We start from the raw sequence: 20,428 nt of genomic DNA, 5'->3' as shown, positions 1-20,428 counted from the left end.
GCACTTGCCAAGTAGAGCAGCCAAACTCATCAGGTGGGACTATGGGTAAAAAGCATGTAAATCAGGCTGGACAGAGCAGGCTTTGCCTCCTCTCCCCTCTAGAGGGAGCAGAGAGCCCCAGCCCCTAGATGATAATTGGCCATTGGTTTAGGGACCACAATCTTGGTGATTTTGTGTCTGGGCTGTGCCTGGCGTGAGGGTGCCCTGATCACAAGGAGGCAAAAAACACTGGTAGTGGGAAGGAACCTAAAGGAGAAACCTGGGAGGCAATTCTCCGCTCCCAGTTTGGATCTTCCCAAATGTTTTTCTGCTGGAGCTTGCATGGACGTCAACGCCTCTCAGGCGAAATGTTTCTTGGGGGCCTGGTGCCTGGGACGGCCCCTTTTGTGCCCGGCCCCAGCTGCTGCTCTCCTTGGGTCACTTGCTTGGGTCACAGTGCCCTCAAGGGGGGCAGGGAAACTCAGAGCCGCGCTCTCACCAGCCCCATGCTTGGCCTGTGCCCTCATGGTGCCCTACCTGTGGGGCTGCATTCTGCTGCGAAAGAGCTAGAGAATGGGGGGAGGGGGCAAAGGGACTTGCGTGCCTGAGTGGGGTCTCTAGCAATGGTATGGGGCAGGGGATGGGTCCTTGTCTCTAGGACTGGGACCCCCCCATTGGCTTCTCTAGGAGGGACAGGGCTCGGGGAGATGGTCTCATGCTCCAGCCAGGGCCACGGGGCTCCTCATGGCTCTAGCACTGGACTGGGACACAGGACACCTGGGTTCTAACCCTGGCTCTGCCATTGGGTGACCATGGGCAAGTCACTACCCTGCTCCATGCCTCAGTTTCCCCTGTACGAGGGGAAGGGGTAGAGTGGGGGCGGGGCTTGGGATGGAGGTGGGGGTTGAGAAGCCCTCAGGAAATCATAAAGTTGGTGCCTCTGTGCATGGCTGGCATGGTTCACGGTCGCCCAACATTGGCCCCCCAGTGTCAACGTGCCAGGCCCAGTTCCTCTTTCAGCTCTTCCAGAAGATCCGGCAGCCCTTTCCCCTACATTTCCTCATTTCCGTGCTCCCCTCTCATAACCCAATAGAGCCAAGAGACCGTCCTGTCGGCTGCCCCCTGGCACTGGCCAAGCCGGGCAGCTTCCAGCCCAAGGGAAGGAATCTCGGCAAATGTGGGTGCGTGCTCATTCCCTCATTGTCCCGCACTTCTGGGCAGAGCTGACTCCTTCGTGGCATGCCAGGTGCTGGCTGGGGTAGCCCCTTGTTCTGGTTCTTCCACCTGCACTCCCATCCCTGCGTTTCCCGGCCCACTGCTTTTCCCAGGTGCCTGGTGTGACGAAGTGGGCATTTTCTGTCATATTTGCCTGAATCTGAGGCATGCCTCAGTTTCCCTATGTACATGGCATGGCTACCCAGCAGGTGCGAAAGGGTTAATACTGATCCTGGAATGGCACAGGAGGGGTGGGGGTGTCACCTCGCTGTGTGTGTGTGGTGGGGAAGGACTGGAATCATTGAAGAAGTGGCTCTGGCCGACCCAAATCAACCGAGGATTTAGCGACACCAAGAGAAGCCCCCAAGGACTGGACAATCAGCAGGAAACCCCGACTGGCAGGATCTGGGAGTGGAGCTGGAGAACATGGACTCAGGGGACTGAGAGAAGGAGCCGTTTGGAGGGACTCAGGAGCCTGGCCTGGGGCAGATGGGAGAGAGAGCCGGAGCCGGAGTCCATCAATGGCTCTGCGGAGGCTGCCAGTGTCGCTGCAAATCCCCCCTGGGCATTGCACCCTGGAGAGGCCGGTCCAAGCTTTCTGCAGGTGTCTGGCTGGGCTGCATTCACTGCAGGGAGCCACAGAGAGAGACAGGGCCTCCGGTGCCAAAGGGCCGGTCTTGGGGCAGCAGCTGGGAGCCCTGGCTTTTGCAGACCCAACCCAAGCCCAGCGACAGACCCGGGGAGAACAGGGAACATGGCTGGAAGTGACTGGGTCACATGGACCGAGCAGTGCGCGGGGTTGAATAAGTTGCCAGTCAGCTCCGTGCTCTGTGAGCGAAACGTGCGCTCCTCGCTCCTCTTTACGGAGCAGCCGGCCTGCCAGAGCACAGATCCAGGGCTAACTGAGGGGCTGATCTGATGGGAGTTGACCAAATCTGTGTTCCTGTGCCAGGCCATTCGGCTGGACCCAGAGGCAAACCTCTCCCAGAGTCGCCGTCTCACCCTCTGGCGCCTGCTGCTTAGAGTCCATTACAGAGCAGCTGTGACTCCCCTCTTGGGAGTTCAGGCTGCGTCAGCTTCAAACCTGGCTTGTTTCTTAGATCTCTGAGTGCCAGCGAACAGGCCCGGGCCGACGTTCCTGGCTGCTGGCCACCCAGAGCACTGCCAGATTGTTCTCCCAGCCCCTTGCTTCAACCGGGCCCCTCCTCTCCTGGCAGCCCTCTGCCACCTCCCCCATCTCTAGTGCATCCAACAGAAGCTGCTTGGCTTTATTTTCAGGGCTCCTCACAGCCAACCCCTGGCAGACTGATCATCTCTCATTCACTCCCAGTGCTACCGTAATACACCTAGTAGATAATGTACAGCACCTAGTGCAGAGGTCCTAAGCCATGATGGGGCTCCCAGTGCTACTGTAATACACCTAGTAGATAACATACAGCTCCTAGCACAGTGGGACCCTGATCAATGCCTGGTGCTCCTACCACTACCATATTACACCTAATACATAAGAATAAACAACAACATTCTGGGCTGGGTTTGAACCAATCTTGAGTTGCACTAATCCAGTGGAGTCCAATGGGATCTGGGTGCTTAATTTCCTTTGGCTCCTTTGCAAACCTTGGTCTGGAGCAGTGGCCATGGCTCGGTCAGAATTTCTGAGTGAAGCGCGTGTGGAAGGCAGCGTGTGTGTGTCCCCCTTCTGCCCCCTGCTGGAGGGGGTGCCCTGCGCTCTGTGTGTGTGTCCCCCTCCTGCCCCCTGCTGGAGGGGGTGCCCTGCGCTGTGTGTGTGTGTCCCCCTTCTGCCCCCTGCTGGAGGGGGTGCCCTGCGCTCTGTGTGTGTGTCCCCCTCCTGCCCCCTGCTGGAGGGGGTGCCCTGCGCTGTGTGTGTGTGTCCCTTCTGCCCCCTGCTGGAGGGGGTGCCCTGCGCTGTGTGTGTGTGTGTCCCTTCTGCCCCCTGCTGGAGGGGGTGCCCTGCGCTGTGTGTGTGTGTCCCCCTTCTGCCCCCTGCTGGAGGGGGTGCCCTGCGCTCTGTGTGTGTGTCCCCCTTCTGCCCCCTGCTGGAGGGGGTGCCCTGCGCTCTGTGTGTGTGTCCCCCTCCTGCCCCCTGCTGGAGGGGGTGCCCTGCGCTCTGTGTGTGTGTCCCCCTTCTGCCCCCTGCTGGAGGGGGTGCCCTGCGCTCTGTGTGTGTGTCCCCCTTCTGCCCCCTGCTGGAGGGGGTGCCCTGCGCTCTGTGTGTGTGTGTCCCTTCTGCCCCCTGCTGGAGGGGGTGCCCTGCGCTCTGTGTGTGTGTGTCCCTTCTGCCCCCTGCTGGAGGGGGTGCCCTGCGCTCTGTGTGTGTGTGTCCCCCTTCTGCCCCCTGCTGGAGGGGGTGCCCTGCGCTCTGTGTGTGTGTGTCCCCCTCCTGCCCCCTGCTGGAGGGGGTGCCCTGCGCTCTGTGTGTGTGTGTCCCCCTTCTGCCCCCTGCTGGAGGGGGTGCCCTGCGCTGTGTGTGTGTGTCCCCCTTCTGCCCCCTGCTGGAGGGGGTGCCCTGCGCTCTGTGTGTGTGTCCCCCTTCTGCCCCCTGCTGGAGGGGGTGCCCTGCGCTGTGTGTGTGTGTCCCTCCTGCCCCCTGCTGGAGGGGGTGCCCTGCGCTGTGTGTGTGTCCCCCTTCTGCCCCCTGCTGGAGGGGGTGCCCTGCGCTGTGTGTGTGTCCCCCTTCTGCCCCCTGCTGGAGGGGGTGCCCTGCGCTGTGTGTGTGTGTGTCCCTTCTGCCCCCTGCTGGAGGGGGTGCCCTGCGCTGTGTGTGTGTGTGTCCCTTCTGCCCCCTGCTGGAGGGGGTGCCCTGCGCTGTGTGTGTGTGTCCCCCTTCTGCCCCCTGCTGGAGGGGGTGCCCTGCGCTGTGTGTGTGTGTCCCTCCTGCCCCCTGCTGGAGGGGGTGCCCTGCGCTGTGTGTGTGTGTCCCCCTTCTGCCCCCTGCTGGAGGGGGTGCCCTGCGCTGTGTGTGTGTGTCCCCCTTCTGCCCCCTGCTGGAGGGGGTGCCCTGCGCTGTGTGTGTGTCCCCCTTCTGCCCCCTGCTGGAGGGGGTGCCCTGCGCTGTGTGTGTGTGTCCCTCCTGCCCCCTGCTGGAGGGGGTGCCCTGCGCTCTGTGTGTGTGTCCCCCTTCTGCCCCCTGCTGGAGGGGGTGCCCTGCGCTGTGTGTGTGTGTCCCTCCTGCCCCCTGCTGGAGGGGGTGCCCTGCGCTGTGTGTGTGTGTCCCTCCTGCCCCCTGCTGGAGGGGGTGCCCTGCGCTCAGTGTGTGTGTCCCCCTCCTGCCCCTGCTGGAGGGGCTGGGCCTGCTCTCAGTGTATTTCCTTCACAATCTCTCAAACTCCCAAACCTCATGTCTGATTTTTGCCCAAACATCACCAGAAAATTCACCTGCCGGGGGAATGTCTCTCCTGTGCCGCCACTCCCTCAAATCAAACTGGCTAGAAACAAACCTTCGTTGTCACTTGTGGCGACTCCCAACCCTGTCTCCGGGGTCTGGCAGCATGTCAGGGGCGACCCTTTTCTAACCTGGCTCCCGGCCAGGCCGAGAGCGGGGACAGAACCAGGAACCTTCAGGGAGAACAGCTGGGAACTTGGGCCAACTCCCCACCCTCTGCTGCGGAGCGGCCACTAGAGGGAGTTGAAGCCGCACATTTCACTCGCCAGCTTCCACTCACAAGGCCAATTCTCTCCACACAGACAGGCTGGCACCAGTACCCACCTCAGCCCAGTGACACCCAAGTTGGAGGGCATCAGTCATGGCCGGGGCTGGCTCCTACCCCTCTGCCCTGGGGCGGAGGACACAGACCCTGGGATTCTCAGATCCTGGTGAGTTTCAGTTAGAACTGGGTGAAGTTATGCAGCCTAAAGTTGTTTGGGGTGAAATGTACAGATGTGACGACACAGGGACCGTTAGGAAATCTGGGTCAATGGGGCTGAATTATTTCAGCTGTGGGGGAAAAAATGCAGGCACCATCCAAATGTTTGTCTCCCCATTTCTCAACAGCAACGGTTTGGTTTTATGATGGAAAACAATTGGAAAGTTCCTTTTGTTTTATTCCCATGGCACAGAGCGCTCAGCTCCGCAGGGAAGGGACACGGATGTTTTTGTTTTGTTTTCTTTTAGGGTGAGCCAGGGTGAAATATTGGGACAACAGGGAACAGGGTCGTCGAGAGGGCAGATCCCCTAATATTGGGACAGTCCCAGGACAGCTCATCACCCTATTTCAGTGGTCCTCAAACTGTGGGGCATGCCCCCCTAGGGGGGACGTGGAGGATCATCTGGGGGGTATGTAGTGGCCCTGAGAGCCCCCATGGGGGGTCAGGAGGGAGCACCACCCAGCCCTGCTCTGCCCCTAGCTTTGCTCTGGCCCTGCCCTTCACCCCAGCCCCTGGCCGTGGCTTCAGCCCTGTCCCTGGTTGCAAGCCCAGCCCCTGGTTCTGGCCACAGCCCCTGTCCCCAGCCCCTGGTCCCAGTTGTGGCTCTGCTCCCAGCTCCTGACCCTGCCTGTAGCTCCGTTCCCACTCTGGGGGGTGGGGGTGTGGACCCATTCCACTACTGTTAAGGGGGGCGCGAGGAGAAAAGTTTGGGCATCCCTGCCCTATTTTATTTTTACTTTTCCATTCGCTGACAAGTTCAAAAAATCCCCTTCTGGATGGACCCACCCTGAATCCGCCCTCTCCTCCCGCGCGATATTTTGGAATAGCCGGAGAACCAAAAATCTTGGAGTCCCCGTGACTAGTTCTCTGAAAACTCAATCTACAGCAGAGACCGAACAGGCCAGCTGTATGTTAGGGACCGTCATTTAGGAATAGGATAAATAAGACAGAAAATATCGCAATACTGCTATCTAAACCTATGGTGCACCCACACCTTGAATGCCGCACCTGGTTCTGGTTGCCCCAACTCGGAAAGGCTATCCTTAGCGGGAAAAGGTTCAGAGAAGGGCAACAAAGATGACTCAGGTTATGGATCAGCTTCCGTATGAGGAGAGACCAAAACTATTAGGGGTGTTCACCTTGGAAAAGAGACACCTAAGGGGGGATATGATAGAGGTTGATCATAGAATATCAGGGCTGGAAGGGACCTCAGGAGGTATCTAGTCCAACCACCTGCTCAAAGCAGGACCAATCCCCAATTTTTGCCCCAGATCCCTAAATGGCCCCATCAGGGATTGAACTCAGAACCCTGGGCTTAACACGTCAATGCTCAAACCACTGAGCTATCCCTCCTTCTGTGAGCTATCCCTCCTTCCCTCATGCTGGTGTGGAGAAAGTGAATATGGAATTACTTACCACTTCACATAACACAAAAGCCAGGAGTCAGCCAATGAAATCCATAACACAAACGAGAGGCAGTCCTTTCTCACCGAGTGCAACATTAACCTGTGGAACTCACTGCAATTGGATGTTGTGGAGGCCAAAAGCATAATAGGGACCAAAAAAGAACCAGATAAGATCCTGGAGGCTAGGTCCATTGATGGCTATTAGCCAAGAGGGTCAGGGACACAACCCCGTGCTCGGGGGGGATGCTAAACCTCTGGCTACCAGTAGCGGGGGTGCATCACTGCATAATCACCCTATTCTGTACTCTCCCCATAGGCTCTGGTATGGGCCCCTGTCATAGACAGGATACTGGGCAAGATGGACCATGGTCTCACCCAGTAGGGCCATTCTTAATCTGTGATTTTTCCCGGCTCTAATTTTGGTTCCCACCTTTGGCTCAGAGAGGCTGAAAATCCTGCAGATTCCATGGGGCGAGCACCCATGGGAGACTGTCTATGACCCAGATGAGGCTCGTTAATTACCACCAGGAACAGAGGGGTCCCCGTGGAGCTGATCCTCTGCCCCGGGCAATCAGAGAGCTCTGTGCCAGGGGGACCATGCCACAGGCCCTCCAGTGCCCCTCTGGGTCGTCCCTTGCGCTGCAGAGGGTTTCTGGGTCTGATCTTCTGGTGCCGACGGCTTCATTAACAACCGCAGCCGGGTGCTGGCTTTGAGTGTGGAAGCCAGGATGCTTCCTTGCGGATTGGATTCAGGAGACGGATGAAAAACGCACTCTCTGGAGGGTGAGGTGGGGATCTTCCCCCACCCAGGACTTCAGGTATGTGCCAATCTTCAATAAGAGGGTAAGCAAAACAATTTGGCAAGTCCCTATCTAGCAGCCATCTCTGCTCTGTGTCTCTGCAGCTGGTTGACGCAAAGCTCCTGAGCAGTTAACGTAGCCTATTCTGGGTGCCGGAGCCTGACCCCACAGCTCCGGCTGGGTCTGAGCCTTTCCTCTTTGCCACTGATTTCTATGTGACGCCCCCGCTGGTGCAGACCCGTCAGAGAAGAATAGGGGTGAGATGTTTCTTGGTGTGTCTTCATTTCCCTCTTGCAGAGGAAGGGTCTGTTATTACAGCGGGGGGAACGGTCTCCAATAGGCATTTCCCTTCTCCCCTGGGAAAATGCCCTTCTGTCTCTGTCCAAACTTTCCGCAGGAAGCCATCGCTTTCCACGATATTTCATGCGGGGGGGAGGAGGGGGGAGCAAATTGGTTCGGCCACTCTTTCGGTTTGTCATTTGGAGACGGCTTTTCCTTTCGACTCGTGTTTGGTTTCCGGGATGGCACAACACAACAGAAGGTGATCTTTGGTTTAGACGCCGAAAGGGGGACAGCGTCGCGGTTTAACAGCAACAAAACCTGGCGAAAATGTTCTTGCGCGGGGAAGTGTACAGATTTGACGTTTTGCAATGGAAACCAGTTTCCAAGGGTCGGAATCTCCCAAGACACAGATGTTCTGGTCCCCGTTCTCCAGGCAGTGCTGGAGGGGAGATCGGATTAGATGGTCACGATGGGTCTGGTCTGGGGCTTGGAGGACCTTGGTTCAACTCGCTGTAAGCCAGGGGCAGGGCGGACATAATACTCCGTTCTCCCACGGCATTCTGAGGGGGTTCAGAGACCCCATGGCCAGAAGGGACCACTGTGATCCTCTAGTCTGACCCCCTGGATAGCAGAGGTTGGAGAACAGCCCTGAATTCATTCCTGTCGGAACCAGAGGCGAGCTTTTAAAGAAAGAGCCCATCCACTACACCCGCTTACAACACACTGGAGAGGGGTCAGAGAAGAGCCAGGTGAATGGCGAAAGGATTTGAGAGCAAGAGACTCCCGGATCTCAGTCTAGTTAGCTGAACAAAGAGACGCTTCGGGGCGACTTGATCCCAGTCTGTGAGTATCTCCATGGGGAACAAATATTCAGTAACAGGCTCTTCAATCTAGCAGAGGAAGGGCAAACACTGTCCAATGGCTGGAAGTTGAAGCGAGATGGTCACGACTGGTCTGGTCTGGCCTTGCAGTCTATGGATGGAGTGCGAAAGAGCTTGGTAAAACGCAGGCTGGGAGGGGATGCGATTGCTCCCCATAAATACGCCAGGGGGGTGAACGGCAGGGGACCCTGATCTCAGTTGGGGCTTGCAGGTGCTACCCTAGTGCTACGATTGAGCCCAGTTGTACCCAGTGCCATCGAGACCCGTAAGGAGAGACAGGCCCTGTTCTGGAGAACTTCCAGTCTAAATCTCAAGCTGTAGCTGCTCAGGGGCCCTTTTGGCGTAGTAGCCGCCTCCATGCCCCGCAGCGATCGGAAGCAGTTCCTGGGATTCGGAACGCATCCTGACCTGGATTTGCGGAGGTGCTGAGCACCAGCAGTTCCCTCTGCCTTCCATGGGAGATGGGGGAGCTCAGGTGTTGTCACTTTAGCCAGCACCAATATCTGCTTTGTTTCCTTTGACGCTTGGCCGGTGCTGCTTTTCTCGCTCAAGTGATCGCTGAAGAATGTTTTGCTTCCCCGTAACCTTGCTTTGTTAGCACAAGGAGCTGTGAAGCCTGGCCAATAATGCCAAGGTCACTTGGTCTTAAGCAGCATCTGGCATATGAGTAAATGCTGGTGATAGGTATCTGCTTTATGCTTTGGAAAGATCTCTTAGTAGGGGGCTGTCATCACTATAAAGGGAAGGGTAAACACCTTTCTGTATACAGAGCTATAAAATCGCTCCTGGCCAGAGGCAAAACCCTTCCACCTGTAAAGGGTTAAGAAGCTAAGGTAACCTCGCTGGCACCTGACCCAAAATGACCAATGAGGGGACAAGATTCTTTCAAATCTGGAGGGGGGGTGGGAACAAAGAGTTTGTCTGTCTCTGTGATGCTTTTGCCAGGAACAGATCAGGAATGCAGCCTTCCAACTCCTGTTAAGTTAGTAAGTAATCTAGCTAGAAAATCCCCAGGAAAGGGGGTGTAGGGCTTGGGGGGATATTTTGGGGGAAGATGTCTCCAAGTGGGCTCTTTCTCTGGTTTTTGTGTAAGACTCTTGGTGGTGGCAGCATACGGTTCAAGGACAAGGCAAAGTTTGTACCTTGGGGAAGTTTTTAACCTAAGCTGGTAAGAATAAGCTTAGGGGGTCTTTCATGCGGGTCCCCACATCTGTACTCTAGAGTTCAGAGTGGGGAAGGAACCTTGACAGGGGCCCTCTTGGTATTTCCTTGCTAAAGCTTCCAATGGCTTATATGGTGGGATTTGCCTTTCCTTTGTCTCTCCTCCTCCCAATACTTTTCCTCACCGCCCTCAGGTTTTTAATCCTTTTGCCTGTAAACAAGTTGAGTGCAATGTGCCTGCATGGGCATACGTGAGCGCTGTTGTCTCCCAGCCATGCGGTTGGTGTTCGAGTTTGAGATACAACAATCAGCTGAAAGAAGAACAGGAGTACTTATGGTACCTTAGAGACTAACAAATTTATTTGAGCATAAGCTTTCGTGGGCTACAGCCCCCTTCATCGGATACACAGAATGGAACATATAGTAAGAAGAGATATATATACCTACAGAGAAGGTGGAAGTTGCTTAGGGCTGCGACTCTGAAAACAATCAGCTGGTGAGTGAAGCTATCTTAGGAGGAGTGTTGCAGAGTGTAGCTGAAGTGATGAGGCTGGAAGATCCATTGACAGCTTTTGTGGGGGAGAAGTAGGGGCTGAGGGGTTAAAGGTGGAAAATGCACCAAGTGTGGAGGGGATCACGGACTCTTCAGTGTGGCTGGAGCAGTCGTCGATCAACTCTGTGCTCCCCTTTCTCCTCCTGGGCTCCACATTCTTTCTAGCACCGCTTATGCGGCAGCGCCGGTTTCCTGTGAGCAGGTGCGTGCCTCGGCTAACAGGTGACTGGTCTACGGGAAAACACAGGACACTTCCCCAAATGGTTGATGATTAGGGCAGCCGGAGAGGCAGGTGCAGTTGTTCTGGTTGCGTGGTGAGGAGAGCTACGCTGCACTACAAGTGGAATGCCTTTTTTCCGAGCCGTTGACGGTGGGGAACTTGAACTGAGATTTCAGGTTGTTTTTGAAAAAGTCCAAATTCCCTTCCGGCCACTTCATAGTTGTCTGTGTGCTGTGACCCCGCCAGTCTGTCTTCTGGCCCTCTGCTTGACTGCACATTAAGGACAAGTGTAATGCTTAAGAAACTGTTCTAGGTGTCTGGTCTGCAGTGCCCCAAAGACGCTCAAGCAGAATCCCTTTCAAGGAGTTGCAATCTAGGGAGAGCAATGCTGGCAATGCAGTTTTACTTCAGTTATCATTTCCTTGGTTTTTTAAATGGATTTGTTCTTGCATCAAACAGAGGCTGTGCAGCTTAATGGCTGAAGCAGGGAAGCCGGGAGCCAGGATGCCTGGGTTCTATCCCCAGCTCTGTGGAGGGAGGGAGCAAGGTCTAGACTTTAGAAGAAGGTGGGATGGGGAGTCAGGATGCCTGGGTTCTATCCCCAGCTCTGGGGCTCTTGTGCTGAGGTGGCAGCAGAGTCCAGCCCCAGCTCTCCCGTTGCTTTGCTGAGTAAGGCTGAATGAGCCGCTTCACATCTCTGCCTTAGCTTGCCCCTTGGCAATATGGCTACTAGGCTCTGGGCTTTCCAGAGCACCGAGAAGCTTAATTAAAGTTTGGAAAAGACTACACACGCCTTGGATAACAGGTCTTAATATGTGTGCAGCAAAGCAGTTTCGGATGGGGATGAGAGAAGGGTTATACTGGGTTCATACCTCATAAGGCCACAAAACCTCCTTCCTCCAGGAGAGCAGGTGCTATATACATAAGCAGCAGTGGGAAGTTTTATTTCCAGGGGCCACCACGTTGGGTACCATCAAGAAGAGGGATGCTATTGGCACAAACTGAGCCTACACCTGAAGAGTAGGATGTATTTGCCTCTCTCTAGCCTGTGGAGGAATGGGTAATCTTGAACCAGGGGTACGTCTGATTCTTACTTGCTGCCCACCCAGCCTACTGGGGACCCCATGTTCAGGTAGACTTATGTGAGAAGTGACACTGACATTTCTCTCTTGCTGCCATGCCTCTGCGGCCTGTTTGTGAATATCCAAGAGTGAGAGCTGCAGGCTTGGCAGGCTGCCTGGTCCCGTACTGCTGGCACACAGTCTGCAGCCAACCAAGTGGTGCAGACACAGTTGTCCTTCATTCCCCGGCCTCCTCACCAGTTAGTTGTTGACTACAACTGGTATCTCCCCAGGTTAACAAAGGAACTGGGCTAGCCCCAGGGTACCAATGTACACAGTTTTAATTATCACCGTGGCTCTAACTAATCAGCATGTGCCTAAGCCCAAATACTTCCGGCCTTAGCATGGTTGCCAAATAGCATCTCTTATGGACACAGGTCTCTGCCCCTCATTAATAAAGCACCATGTATACTGAACAGCACCCCATAGGTAATACTAGACGCATCGGTAGTGCCCTTGAACAAGCAATTTCCAGTGCTCCCTATGCTCCAGCATGGCAACTTCACTGACCCCCCTCACAGGTTTATAGGCACAGAGAGAAGTCCCAGGTACTGCAGCGAATTGGTGGCAGAGCTGAGGGTAGAACCCAGGTGTCCAGATTTCCATTTAGTGCCGACCACTAAACCATATTGTGTATATCTTGGATTGGATCAGCTAGGGATTTACCCAGAGTATCTCTTCCAATTAATAGCACATGGTAGCTAGCTATTAGTGACCATGTTTATTACAGTGCCTAGGGACTGACCAGAGTCCGTTGTGCTGGGCACTGCAAAGTGTAGCTCTGCATTTTCTTTAGCATTTAACCATGTGTTTAGGTGAACGAGTGCAGAGCTGGCTCAGTACAGTGGAAAAGGAAGACATATGGGACTCCTTTCTTCTTTATACCTCAATTTCCCTGTCTGTAAACTGAGGGCCATCATACACACTTTTCTTTGTAAAGTGCTTGGAGTTCTCTGGATGAAATGAACAGCCTTCCAAGGGAAGCAGTGGGGGCAAAAGACCTATCTGGCTTCAAGATTAAGCTCAATAAGTTTATGAAGGAGATGGTATGATGGGATAACATGATTTTGGCAATTAATTGATCTTTAACTATTCATGGTAAATAGGCCCAATGGCCTGTGATGGGATGTTAGCTGGGGTGGGATCTGAGTTACTACAGAGAATTCTTTCCTGGGTATCTGGGTGGTGAATCTTGCCCACATGCTCAGGGCTCAGCTGATTGCCATATTTGGGATCAGGAAGGAATTTTCCTCCAGGGCAGATTGGAAGAGGCCCTGGGGTTTTTTCACCTTCCTCTGCAGCATGGGGCACTGGTCACTTGCTGGAGGATTCTCTCCACCTTGAAGTCTTTAAACGATGATTTGAGGACTTCAATAGCTCAGACATAGGTGAGAGGTTTATTGCAGGAGTGGGTGGGTGAGATTCTGTGGCCTGCATTGTGCAGGAGGTCAGACTAGATGATCATAATGGTCCCTTCTGACCTTAATGTCTATGAGTCTATTGGCCCTCGGACAAATGGGGACAAACTGGCCAGGAATAAGCAGAGGCTGGAAATGTGAAGGAGGGAGAACCTCCACCAGAGGGAGGTTCTGGGGTAGGAGAAGTGGGGGCCCAACAACCAAACTGGTTTGAAGATGGAGCATGATAAATTCACCAAGCAGGACACGAGGACCGTCGGCCATCGCAGGGGCTGGGCTCGCCCCAGGAGCTCCTATTCTACATGAGTCGTGCTGCCGAGTCTCCTGCTGTCCGGGTTGCTCTCAAAGGCCCAGCCACTGGGGTCAGGCAGTCATGGGAGACGCTTGGCCTTTGTTGAAATAAAAGAGCGGGCTTTGAATCCTCCTAGCTGAGGAGTGAAGCCGGGAATCATGGCCCGAGCACAAACCCTGGAGGCAAAGAAATGACTCGCCAGTGGTTCCTTTGATAAAACCGATCTCCTGGGTTGAAAGCCGACCAGGGGATGGTTCTGAAGTCTGGCTTGTGAGTTTTGGCTGCCCGGCACGGGTGAGACTGAGGAGACGCAATAAAAGGTGCGTTGGTAACCTGGGTTATGTAGAAATGCAGCCAGGACACTTGGCTAAACAGGGTGCTTGGTCCTGCATGATGCGTGGTCCTGCCGTGAGTGCAGAGGACTGGACTTGACAGGCCATGTGTCAGGCAAAAAATTTCTTCTGTGCAAATTGTTGTGCTATTGTGCAAATTTTTGTGTGTGCGGTGTTTCACTGTGTGCGTGGGTTTAGGATCTGTGTGCGTGTGCACACGTGCACAGCTTAGAGGGAACAGTGGACTTGACCTCTCGAGGTCCCTTCCAGTCCTACCATTCTATATGTGTGCATTGTCACTGCAAAAAATGCATGTTCCTTGTACGTTAGCCCCAGGGACCATAGGCTTGAATTCTGGTCATGCCTGCCCTGTCTTCACCAGCATTGCAACCCCTGCTCGCCAGATGTGGCTAGCCCATGCAGGCTAACCCATTCTAGGAACACACCTTTTTTTTTTTTCTTTTTTTTCTTCTTTTCTTTCTTTTTTTCAGTGTAGATATATCCTAGCATGACTGGAGTCTGATCAGAGCTGCTAACCTGCGTTAAAAGCCAAACAGCTGTGTCTTCATTGTTATTTTAACCTGGGTTAGCTAACCTGAGTAAAGTTTGTGGGGTAGAAACTCATCGAGCTCCGGTTTGGTTTCTTGCCTTCACCTCCTCCTCTTGTGAGGCTGCTCCAGAACCTGCCCGCTGACGGGGGGGGGGGGGGGGGGGGGGAACATGCTCCTGGTTTCCAGCCTCATGTGGCTCCCAGCCAGCGTATCCCCATTTGCCCTTCGGTCACATCGTCCGTCACAAATTCATAGATTCCAAAGCCAGAAGGGACCAATGTGATCGTCTAGTCTGACTCCCCGTATAACCCAGGCCAGAGAATTCCTAGCGCAGAGCTTTCAGGGAAACATCCAGCTTGAAAATTGCTAGTGATGGAGAATCCGCCACGCCCTTGGTGAGTTGTTCTGATGGTTAATTACTCTCCCCATTCCAAATGGACACATTGTTTCCAGTCTGAATTTGTCTAGCTTCAACTTCCAGCCATTGGATGGTGTTAGACCAGTGTCTGCTAGATTGAAGAGCCCACTATGAAATATTTGTTCCCCATGTAGACACTTATAGACTGGAATCAAATCCTCCCTGGACCTTCTCTTTCTTAAAATAAATAGATTGAGTTCCTGGAGTTTATCCCTCACAGGCAGGTTTTCTAATCCTTCAGTCATTCTCCTGTCTCTTCTCTGACTCATCACTGATTTATCAGCATCCTTCTTGAATGGTGGACACCAGAACTGGACACCGGATCCCAGCAGTGGTCACCCCAGGGCCAGATCCAGGGATACAATAACCTCTCCGCGCCTACTTGAGATTGCTCTCTGCATACCCCAAGATTCCATTGACTCCTCTGGCCATACTGGGAGCTTGTGTTCAGGTGATTATGCACCATGACCCCCCAAAACTTTCTCAGAGTCCCTGCTACCCAGGAGAGTCCGAGGGTTGTACCAGGACCTGGGCATACAATACAGTCTCGTTTCTTTGTTCCTGGACGTCTGCATTGATGTTTAGCCATATGAAAAATTCTGCTTCAGTAGTGGATCCCCTTCCGGGTGTTCACCTTGCAGCGGGATGGATAGACCTTCCGGTGCTCCTCTCAGCTCGTATTCCGGCCTAAACAGGCCCCGTTCTGCCAGTTCCTTCTTGGGAGATCAGGGCGCCGACCCCCACTCATCCCAGCTCCTGTCCAGTTGGAATCCTCCTTCTTGAATGCGGGGGGCAGGTGTTGGACGCAGTATTACAGATGAGGCCTTACCGGTGTCTTCTCCAATTGTTGGAGGCTTCTGGACATCCCGTCCTCAGCTTCCGCGCAGTACTCTGTGCCCAGCAAATCGCTCTGGGTGGGCAGGAGAGGTGGGATCTGGGGTGGGACACAGGGGCTGGTTATACAGGGACCCCTCTGCTGGTGCTGAGCTGCGGCCACCTCTGGAATGGAGCACAGGGGCTCTTTAACAGCATAAAGCAACACTACTGCAAGAGTTTGGGACAGGAAGTGATAGAGAAACCAGCTGAGAGCGCAGAGGGCTTGGCCAGGAATCTGGGCTGTGTGTGGGTGTGGGAGTGGGGGTGGAGGATGGGATGTTTCAGGGGATCTTTAATGACCAGGAAGTTTCAAAAGATTTGACAAATATTTTTTGCAAATGCAGGATAAGGAAGAAGGGTAGGGAAAGAGATACTTGCTAATAGCCCAGTGAGTAGGGCATTCTCCTGGGAGGGGGGCACCCCAAGTACAGATCCCTGCTCGGAGTCAACCCTGACTGCAATGGGGTCAGGGCTGGCTTCTGATCTCAGTCCCCCTGCGGTCAATCTGGAGTTGACCCTGAAATTCAGAATGACCCCAGGGGGCTGAGATCAGAATCCAGCCCTGTCCCCACTGCAGTCAGGTGTTACTCTGGATTGATCCAAGGAGGCTGAGATCAGAACCCAGCCCTTCCCTCAGTACAGTCAGGTGTGACTCTGGATTGACCCGGGCGTAGCCAAGCCCCCGTTGAGTCTGCCTCAGAGTCCGGCCTGTGTTATCCCCCCGCTCTCTCTTCCTGCAGGCAGACAGAGGCGATGCGGGGTGAGAACCGCACCTCGGTCTCCGAGTTCATCCTGGTGGGTCTGTCCAGCCAGCCGCGGATGCAGCGCCTCCTCTTCGCGGCCATCCTGGCCACCTACCTGGCCACCCTGGCGGGCAACCTGCTGATCGTGGGCCTGGTGCGGGCCGACTCGTGCCTCCACACCCCCATGTACTTTTTCCTCAGCCACCTCTCCTTCCTGGAGATCTGCTACACCAGCTGGACCGTCCCCCAGGCTCTGGCCCACCTCCTGACCCATACCAAATCCATCCCCTTTGCTCACTGTGCTGCCCAGATGTACCTCGCCCTCTCGCTCGGCAGCTCCGAGGCCATCCTGCTGGCCGCCATGGCCTACGACCGCTTCGTCGCCGTGTGCCGGCCGCTGCGCTACGCCGCCCTCATGGGGCGGAGCCGTTGCTGGGCGCTGGCCTTGTCCTCTTGGGCCAGTGGGTTTCTCCTCTCGGTGGTCAACGTGGCCTGTGTCCTGCGGCTGCCCTTCTGCGGGCCCAACCGGGTCAACCACTTCTTCTGCGAGCTGCCGGTGGTGCTGGAGCTGGCCTGCGCCGACAGGCGCCTCACCGAAGCCGTGGTCTTCGGGGCGGCCGTGCTCATTCTGCTGCTCCCGCTGGCTGTCATCCTGGCCTCCTATGGCCTCATCCTGGCCTCTGTGCTGCAGGGGCAGGTGGCCGCTGGGCGACACAAAGCGTTCTCCACCTGTGCCTCCCACCTGGCCGTGGTGACCATCTTCTATGGCACCGTCATCTCCATGTACATGAGGCCCCGCTCTGGCACCACCCCCGACTGGGATAAGCACATCGCTGTCTTCTATAACGTGGTCACGCCGGCCCTCAACCTGCTCATCTACACCCTGAGGAACAAGGAGGTCAAGGGGGCCATGGCCAAGCTGATGTACAGGGCCGGATGGGCCAAGAAGTCTTAAGTGTGGCCAATAGGCCATGCTACCTGAATGTGGACCTAAAATGAGGGGGCACTTGGGACATGTCTTGGGGTGAGAGCTGGTTGGGAAACAAAGGGGTTTCCACAGAATATTTTTGTCTTAATTTTCCATAGTGGCGGAAAAAAAATTATTAAAATTTTTTTTGGCCTAAATTTTCCACAGAAAATGTCAACAGAACTGATTTTTTTTATTCTTCGTCTGAAGTTTTCACAGAACATGTTGGCAAGAGGGAAAATTTGTCTTTTTCTCCCTAATTTTTCCACAGAATACATAGATGGAACCATAAATATCCCTTTTCATCTACACTTTCCACAGAAAATTTCAGTGAAAGAGAAAATATTTGTTCCTATTTGTACTTTCCACAGAAAACATCAATGGAACAGAAATTTTTCATTTCCCTCTTAATTTTCCAGAGACAATAGTGTTGGCTGTGAAATTTTTCATTTTTGGTTACATTTTCCACAGAAAATATTGATGGAACCGAAGTGGTTTGTTTTCAGCTAAATCTGTCCTCAGAAAGTTACCTTGAAGTGGATTTTTTTTTTGTTTTTCTCTGACTTTTCCACAGAAAATTTCAATTTTGGTTCGTGAAAATTTTAATACTGGAAACTTTCTGCCAAATGGTGAAAAAATTTTCACCAATGGATGAAATTTTTTGGCTAAAACCCCTAAATATTTCAATTCTGAAATGCCATCATGTTGCCTCATGTGTCCATTCTCCTCTATGGGTTGGGCTCTCTGCTCAGACTACATCTCCCTTGAGACACTGTGGTTTCTCCTCTTGGACAGGGGTGGTGCATCATGGGAATGCTACGCTGTAGTTCATCGTGGGAGATGTAGTCCAAATGGAGAGCCCAGCCTATAGAGGAGAATGGGGACATGAGACAAGCGAACTACAATTCCCATAAGCCATCACTGTGGCATTTCTGAATCAAAATATTCCATTTTCCAAGCAGTCACGTTTTTGCTGAAAAAACTGACATTTCACCAAGGGTTGGTGGAAAAAAAAATGTTTCAGAGAGGAAAAAAACCCCAACAATTTTCTGTCTAAAAAAAGTACTTGATGGAAAACTTCCTCCCAGCCCTAATGCAACGCTGAAATGCCACAAGCCATTGGCGAAAGGTCCCCTTCTTTGCAAACAGCTCTCACCTGAGACCTGACAAACTCACTATACCAAATGCATCTTAAGGATATTTATCCAGAAAGTGTAATGAGAAAAGTACATACAGAATGCTTATAATTTGTCAAGATTCATAATTGTTGCGGGATGCATGTACAGGTAACATTTAAAGGATAATGTTTTGATCTTGACCCTATGTTTTCCGGACTTGGAGAAGAAATTAGACCCCAGGGGATAATGTCTCGGTGATGGCCCATTCAGCCAGGGGAGTTTTCACCCTCCCCCTCCTTAGCCAGTGATGCAATGCAAGACTCAGTCGTTTAGCCTTGCACAATACTAAGACTTTGAACAGGAAATCACTGGAGGTCACTGCAAACTATCGAATGAAACCACCGGAAGGTTAAAAAAGGGAACATTGCCCTGAGGCAGAGGTTTACCCTGCCAGCGAATAGGATCAAAAGGCTATTTTCAGCATAACACAGAGGGAAATGCATTCACGGAGGAAATCCCCAGGGGAGGGAGGGTGTTTTCCTGAACATTTGGATCCTGGTTCTCATGAAACCAGCCAGCTCTGCAACAGACTAAACTTTTATTGGGGGGAGGGGGGAACCTACTTTATTAGCAAGGAAAGGAAACTAGTGATCAGACCCTTCGCGCCCGGTGATTTTGCTGTGTGGCGTAACTGTTTGTTTCCACCACTTCCTCGCACTCCTAGCTAAATCTTTACTTCTTCCTAAATAAACCCACCTCTGTTGCATTGTCAGTGCTGTGTGGTTTACAGGAGTGGCGGCTGAAGGCAAAATTGAGACATGCCTGGGGGAGGAGGATCTGGGATTTCAGTGAGTAGCCTGTGCCTGGGGCTGGATATCAGAGGGCAAAGGGACACAGGGAGTGGGGTGCTCCTGTTATCATGCAAGGTGAAGTCAGGCGGGCACTGCCCAGAGGAGAGTCCTTGGGTGGTGGAAGGGCTCATTGGGTTTAGGAGATGACACCCGGCTACCATGAGCTATCCCCTTTTGTTAGAGTTGGGTCATAGTGCTGGGCACCCCGAGATCCATCACAGATGTGCCCCCTTCTGTGTAGATAAATCCCAGGGCCAGGACCCCTCAGTTCCGGATCAAAATAGTTCCCAACAATCAGTGACATGGTGTCCCATGGATGGGATCTTGAAAAGAGGGACAATTGTCTGACTGAGCCTTCACCAGAAGAGCCTGAGGCCCCGAGCTCGACATCCCCAATTCTCAGCTCGACTCTGTGGCAACTCTTGGAAGCTAAGAAACATGAGCTGGATCTCTCAGCTGGCAGAAGGTGGTGCTGAGAGCTGGGTTCGAGTCCTAGCCCAGCCCCTCAATCTCTCCATGCCTCACTTTCTCCTCTGTAGAACAGGAATGCTGATGCTCATGTCCCACGCCTCTGCCTGGTGCACGTTGACTGTGGGCTCACTGGGACAGAGACTGTCCCTCAAACAGCGTCTGTGCAGCTCCACGTAATGCTCCTGCTCATCCAGCGAGGGCTGAGTGAGGATAAGGTCCTGGGGTGACTCTAGGTTCTCGGCTGCTCTACTGACATTGCTCTGGGTCCGACTGCCCCTCCCCTGTCCAGCTCGTCAGCCTGGGCTGCTGAGTGATGGTGACCTAAAAGGAGCTATGGCCGTCTGACTCTCTGCTGGGGGTCTGCCCCATTGACTCCCGCTGGGGCCAGTAAGGCCAGATCCCCAGGTGAAGACGCCAACCTTGCTCTGAGACATTGAGGGATGTTTTGGGAGGAACTAGGAGGCTGCTTGGATCTCTCTCCCATCCCCAGAAAAACCAGGACCTCTCCCACCCTATCCATAGCCCACGGGTGTGTGTGTGTGTGTCTCTGGATTCTCCCTGGTTGTGTCTGACCCACACCCCAAACAGGAAAGGTGAGGGGGTTCAACCCTAGGAAAGATGCCAACCTATGGTGCCTACTAGGGAGCTTAATTAGCTAGGGCAGTCACAGGCCTGGACCTCTGTCCTGGTACATTTCTCCTCCGTCTCTCATGCTGGGGCACGCCGGGTGATGCTGTCCAGCTGGGTCCATCCAGGGTAGTTAGAGCCCACCAGGGAGCCAGTGCCTTGGGCAGGGTATCCAGCAGGGCCCCCTGACCCATTCAAAACTGCCATGGCTCAGCCCCCCTCCCAGAGCCTGCCTGCGTAGGCCAACCCCGTGCCACAGAG

General features: G+C 53.9%; 1 protein-coding gene across 2 annotated transcripts; it reads left to right on the top strand.

Moving 5' to 3' along the window:
• Positions 1-9,377: 9,377 nt before the first annotated feature.
• Positions 9,378-18,984, top strand: LOC140902237 (olfactory receptor 2D2). Of its 2 annotated transcripts, none has more exons than XM_073322122.2 (2): positions 9,378-9,434; positions 16,131-18,984. In XM_073322122.2, the coding sequence occupies exon 2, from the start codon at positions 16,144-16,146 to the stop codon at positions 17,086-17,088; it is 945 nt and encodes a 314-aa protein (XP_073178223.1). In that variant the 5' UTR covers positions 9,378-9,434; positions 16,131-16,143; the 3' UTR covers positions 17,089-18,984. The 2 variants fall into 2 exon arrangements, with proteins under 2 accessions (XP_073178223.1, XP_073178224.1); XM_073322123.2 differs by lacking the exon at positions 9,378-9,434 and adding an exon at positions 9,913-10,105.
• Positions 18,985-20,428: the final 1,444 nt, after the last annotated feature.

The sequence above is a fragment of the Lepidochelys kempii genome, chromosome 23 (assembly GCF_965140285.1).
Source record: "Lepidochelys kempii isolate rLepKem1 chromosome 23, rLepKem1.hap1, whole genome shotgun sequence".
NCBI lineage: Eukaryota > Metazoa > Chordata > Testudines > Cheloniidae > Lepidochelys > Lepidochelys kempii.
The sequence above is the reverse complement of the archived record's forward strand: the minus strand, read 5'-3'. Positions and strand labels throughout refer to the sequence as shown.

Coding starts and splice junctions, on each gene's coding strand:
- LOC140902237 (XM_073322122.2), top strand. CDS start 16,144: ATGCGGGGTGAGAACCGCACCTCGGTCTCCGAGTTCATCCTGGTGGGT.